Consider the following 5573-nt stretch of genomic DNA (forward strand, 5'->3'; position numbering starts at 1 on the left):
AGCCTTGGGACATTTAAATTATTCCTGGTTCTTCCAGCTGCCTGGAGAAAGACCTGCTCCTTTAAAATCAGGACTTTTTTTTTTTTTTTTTTGGTACCAGGGATTGAACTTGGGTTCTTGCACTTTTGAGGCAGGTAGCAGCACCACTGAACTAAATCCCTGGTCCTCTAAAATCAGGACTCTTACACCTTGACTGATTTCTTCAAAGGACAGATCTTTTTTCCCAGTTTTACTCACTAATCTAGAAAGTTAGTGTATAAAATCTTACTCTCATCCATATTAAAAACAAACCTCAGGGCTGGGGATTTATCTCAGTGGCACTGCGCCTGCCTTGCAAATGCCAGGCAAGGTCCTGAGTTTGATTCCCAGTATTGAAACAAAAACAAAAGCAACCCCCCCAACTGGGCATGGTGGTACATGCCTCTAATTCCAGCACTCAGGGAGGCTGAGGCAAGAGGATCCTACAAATTGGAGGCCATAGAAAGACCCTGTCTCAGAAAACCAAGCAAAACGAACAAACAAAAAATTCCATATTCCAAAACTCAAGTCAGACAAGCAGCTCAGGCAGGCGTGGGTGTGACTGATGGATCTGGGGACAGCAGGAAGACAGGGCTTCTGTGGCTGAAGGGTGGAGGACCTGCGGAACAGCCCTAATTCTGAGCATCACCCCCTTCCTTGTGAGTGACCCCGAGATTTCTACTCTCCTCAGCCAACAGGGACTCAAGAGCATCAGGCCTGGTTCCCATGGAAGCTGTCCGTTCCAGCCACCAAAGAACACGACAGAAGTACCCCAAGGTCACAGCACAAGCCATGTGGAGCCAGGCTACTGCCCTGCATCTCTGCCTCCTCCCCACCCTCTCCTGGGTCCTTCCCACTCTACCAGCAAGGACACTTGGTGTCATTGTGAGCAGCCTCTCGTGACACTTTTTAAGAACCTGTCACACAGGGCCGGGGATTTAGCTCAGGGGTTCCAGCGCCTCCCTTGCAAATGCAAGGACCCGAATTCGATCCCCAGTACCCCCCACAAAAAAGAACCTGTCACACAGAAGGGCCAGGGATTCAGCTCAGTGGCGCTGCAGGGGTCTTGCAAGTGCAAGGTTCTGAGTTCGCTCCCCGGTGGTGATGTTGGGGAGAACCTTTCACATAAAAACTAAATCTTTGAAAAGTTACATTCATAAACTTTTGTTTTTATTCTCTTTCTGTACACATTGGCAATGATAAAGCTTAACGATGCATGTCCTGTGAAATATGCAAAACAAGGAATTTACATAAATAATTTATAGTTCAGAAAATTAAAGTTGAAAAATATTTTCCACATTATTAGAGTTCACAGTATTTAAAGTATATCAAGCTTTCCCCCTTCTATTTAAAACTCTATTGTCTTAGCAGAGAATCTAGTCAAGAATAACATGATCAAGTTTCTGGTTGTTTTCAGGGCACAGCTAGACACTATTTCACCAGGCTGTGCGAGCACCAGGCCGCAGTGTTTCATCCCAACCCTTTGCCTCCTGAGTGCCATGACCGGCAGGGGTCACCAAACCACTCCACACTGGGCACATTCGCCAAGCGGTAAGTAAGGTCTGTTGGTCTGATGCCTCATTCCCACATAATACTTTCATAGCCCTGAAATAGAAACCTGGCATTGGAACATGGCGGGACTGCTAACACTGGGGACAAGGCACTGCGCTGGGGGTTTATAGGAAACATCCTGTTTGCATAGATTGCTAGCGATTTAGTGTGCAATAAAATATAGGCCCAGCGTGCGTGGCTTTGTGATGGATGAAGCCGCGTGATGCTCTCAGCCCCAGGAGAGCGGTCTGCTACTCTCCAGCCCTGGCCCTTGGGTGCTGTCCTTGAGTCCCCTATGGGAGAGCTTTTTGTTCAAAAAGCTGCAGGTCAAATCGGACCCAGACCTCCCCGGTGGACACCTCATGCAGCAGGAGTCGGCGGGTGGTAGGGCCTTTGCTTTCTTGCTCTGTTCGAATTTTTGCCAGTGGAACTTCAGTACGACCCAGGAAATCTGGCAAATAAACATCATATGAGTCAAGAGTCTTTGTTCTTTATAACGTTGTTTAAAACTACCTCAGGAGGAAAGTCTGAAACAGGATTCATAAAACATCTGTTATTACTGTGTCTAGCTGTCCCCCCAAAGCCTCACTGGTCATAGGTGGGGCTTTTCAGAGGTGGCTGGACCTAGAATGTGTGATGCTGGGATTAAGGGTGCCCCACTCTGCTTGTGTGAGTGCTACCGCCCTGTGCGTGGGTAGCCTGGTTAGAATATAAGGGACAGAAAGAGGGCTGCTGTTGCTTGCTACGTCACTGCCCGCTGCCTCCCACCTACCCTGCCATGGACTGTTTCTCCTCTGCCGTGCCACCCTGCCTTGGAGCCAGCCAACTATGGACTGAAACCTCTACAAACTGTGAGCTGAAATAAACCTTTACTCCTTTAACTTTGGAAGTTGGGTATTTCGTCTCGGCAACAGGAAAAATAACTAAGACATCAACAACCAAAATCCAAAGCAAGTAACTTGTGTACAGAGGGTGGGACTGTGACTGGATGCATGCATAATGACAACAGATTAGCCTCACAGCAGCTGCCCACGTGGACGTCCAGTCTCTGTTCTGAGATCAGTGTTCTAGTCCTTCAGCACAGTGTGTGTAGTGACTGGGGTCAAAGACCTCAAATGTATCTGAGGCTGTTCCCTCCCCAGGGAACAGCAGCAATCTGCTGCCAACACAGCTCTGTGCCATTTCCTATGTGGTCACAAGGCACACACTGGCCAAGCACCTTGGATCCAGGCCATAGAGTCCAGTCATCTGGGAACACCTATAAGCCTCCTACCCAAGTTATACTTACCATCTGGAGAAAACTGGTCTCTGTCAAACATGGTGAGACACAGCACATCTTGGTACAGATCCTTGATGAAGAACTGGCAGTTAAAGTTCCATTTGGGGTTTAGAGTGTCCTGGAGAGTTCTGGTGGTGTAGCTCTGGGAGCCCATGCTGACTTCACAGTATGGATTGCTCTTTCCTGAGCGGAAACAAACCACAGACATGGCACGGTAGGTAAAATGTGTGACTAACAGGGCCATCCTGGAGCAGAAGCAGGACCCATCCTGCTGCTTCTCTGGGTGGGGCCCATGGCAGCAGGAGCCTCTGCTTGGCGGACCACATTTGCTTGTGGCCGGGCAGTACAGCCCCTGTGTTCCCAGTGCTGACCCTGGGAGCAACTGAGAGCCCAAACTCCAGGCTTTCCCCACCCACGAGCCTGGGCAAGTGCTGGTGCAAGCTGCTTAGTGCTTTGCCACACAGGAGCACACAGGAAGGCAGGCACTGGTACTTGTGAGGGCAGCCAGAGCAATGACACTCGTCTAACAAAATAGCTCACCACTAGTTTAGTGGCAGCGGAGACACTGACTTTAGAAAGCGTCCCATCATTAGTGTTCAGAAGGGTCCCGGCAGTGTGGGGCATTAGCGCAACCGCTGGTGTGGGCACTCACCATTTGCTTTGCAGGCTTTTAACTCTGTTGCCTCAATGACGTGAACCATCAGACGCCCAATGCCCGAAGTCTTCTGAGAGCGGGCTGTGGCAGAGGAAGACAAGTTGCGTTAATTCCTTCTCTGAGGTGTGGGCAGCCCAGGGGTGAGGCTGAGCTGGAGACCTTCACAGTCACTCTTGATACTTCTTTCTTTTTGATGCTGGGGACTGAACTCAAGGTCCTGTGCCTGCTAAAGAACACTTTCTACCACCAAGCTACATCTGAGCTCTGTCTTTCTTTTCTAGTACCGAGGATGGAACTTGGGATTGTGCTTACGAGGCAGGTGGCGGAACCACTAAACTGAATCCCCAGCTCCAGCTCTGTCTTTCTATGAAAACACGACAGCCTCATCAGGCACTGCACTGGACCTAACTGCCCAGTACCTGGCTGCTCAGGGTCTTTTCCCGGGCTGTGCACCTGCTGAGAAGGCTGCTCGCCACCTCTGCCCATCAGCACCCTACTCGCACTTCAGAATCCAGGGCAACTGCACAGCCACTGTCTAGAGCTCTTCCCTCCTGTGTCTACCACCCTTGACCCTCTAGCACCCCACGGCGGCTGAGGGACTGTTTTATTCCTCAATGCATTCGCCCCTCAAGTGCCTAGTAAACAGTGATGCATGATATCTGTTCAACACTTTCTAGGAAGGGACATTTATAGGATACTTACAACGTGCTAGGCACATGCTGCTTTTATATGAACAATATTTAAAATGTAGCTCCCCATTTCATAGAAGAGAAAAACCAGGCTAGAAAGGACATAAAATACTCAACACGGAGCTTTTGGATGGCAGGGTGGAAATGTAAACAGCAGATACCCAAGTCTAAACCATTCACCAAACTTCCAGGTACATTGAAGTAAGCATTTCAACTTAGAAGGCAGTTTTATTTAAGGTCTTGTTCTACTCAAAATGCTTTCAATACAGAAGAAATGAGCCAGAGGGCTCATACTAGGTTGGTGGAGGTGAAACTGAGCTCAGTCGGTTAAGGAAGGATGCTCGGTGAGCTGTGAACTTTGAGTTTGGAGCAGTACAGCCTTCTGTGTGAGAAGGGGTTGGCTCCTCTGTGCCCACACCCGCATTTCTGCAGAGCCCTCCCTTTCCCGCAAGGCAGGGCAGGGCCTTACTGGGCTCTACAGGCCCAGTTCCCTGGAGTTCTGCGCCTGGCACACAGTAGTAGTCCATAAATGTCTACGGACTGAACACACGGACAATGCTGAATGGTACACATCGATAATGATGGTAGGCAAAACTCATGGAAAAACTGATTTAGATCTTTGACCAATTAAGAGATCATATATTTGTTATGAAATGATTCCATCATTGATTTTCAACAGCAGGCTTTTAAACATCATTGAAATAACATTCAGTTAGCAAAAGTTGATGCACACATACCTTTCAGGAGTATAGAACAAAGTAAGAGAAACCTGAATAAAAAAACATAAAGAGCTGCAGAGACAGCAGCCAGAAGCCTAGGCAGGACTGGAGGGGAGGGCGCCCCGAGGTGGGGACAGGAGGGGCGGGCGGAGGTCCTGGGGACCCTCTGCTGGGGAGGCTGTGGCGACTCCAGTCACTCACAGGGCGGCAGGGGGCACCGGACTGGTACATCTGTCCTGTGCGGAGAGGACGCGATCGACGCGGACTATATAGAGCCTACCGGGCCCAAGTGAGGCAGGGCGCGAGGAGCTGGTGATCACCGGGAAAGGGGCTCGGGACTTAAACAGAAGCTGCCCTGAGTCTGACGCGGACTCAAGCCCAGCAGGGCGGCCAGGCAGCAGGGAGGGCGAGGAGGAGGCAGTGTCTGGCTCAGACGCTGTAGAATGGAGGGACTCTGGGGTGTGTGTGTGTGCTGGGGCGCTGGGCTGGAACACGAACGAGGAAGGCGTGACGGTGCCTGCGTGTGGGCACTGGGCCTGGAAACAGCGAGGCAGGGCTAAGAACCTGTCACCAAGGAGGCAGCCGCTCTCGGGAGAGAGCCCCGGAGACGGAGGGGACCGCTCTGCCTGGGGAGGACAGGCCCGGCGGAAGCTGGTGGAGCA

The 5573-nt window shown here is 50.6% G+C and overlaps 1 protein-coding gene across 1 annotated transcript in view; it reads right to left on the reverse strand.

Moving 5' to 3' along the window:
- Positions 1-1202: 1202 nt before the first annotated feature.
- Positions 1203-5573, reverse strand: part of Itsn2 (intersectin 2) — a 101675-nt gene continuing 97304 nt past the window's right edge. Inside the window, exons 37-41 of the mRNA XM_033762143.1 lie at positions 5113-5562; positions 3923-4005; positions 3501-3611; positions 2858-3031; positions 1203-2020 (exon numbers count right to left, since the gene is read on the reverse strand). Of these exons, the coding sequence (XP_033618034.1) occupies positions 1863-2020; positions 2858-3031; positions 3501-3611; positions 3923-4005; positions 5113-5562 (976 nt within the window). The 3' untranslated portion in view covers positions 1203-1862. The remainder of the gene's footprint in view (positions 2021-2857; positions 3032-3500; positions 3612-3922; positions 4006-5112; positions 5563-5573) is intronic.

The sequence above is a fragment of the Fukomys damarensis genome, unplaced genomic scaffold (genome assembly GCF_012274545.1).
Source record: "Fukomys damarensis isolate Sample0158 unplaced genomic scaffold, DMR_v1.0_HiC HiC_scaffold_2, whole genome shotgun sequence".
Classification (NCBI taxonomy): Eukaryota; Metazoa; Chordata; class Mammalia; order Rodentia; family Bathyergidae; genus Fukomys; species Fukomys damarensis.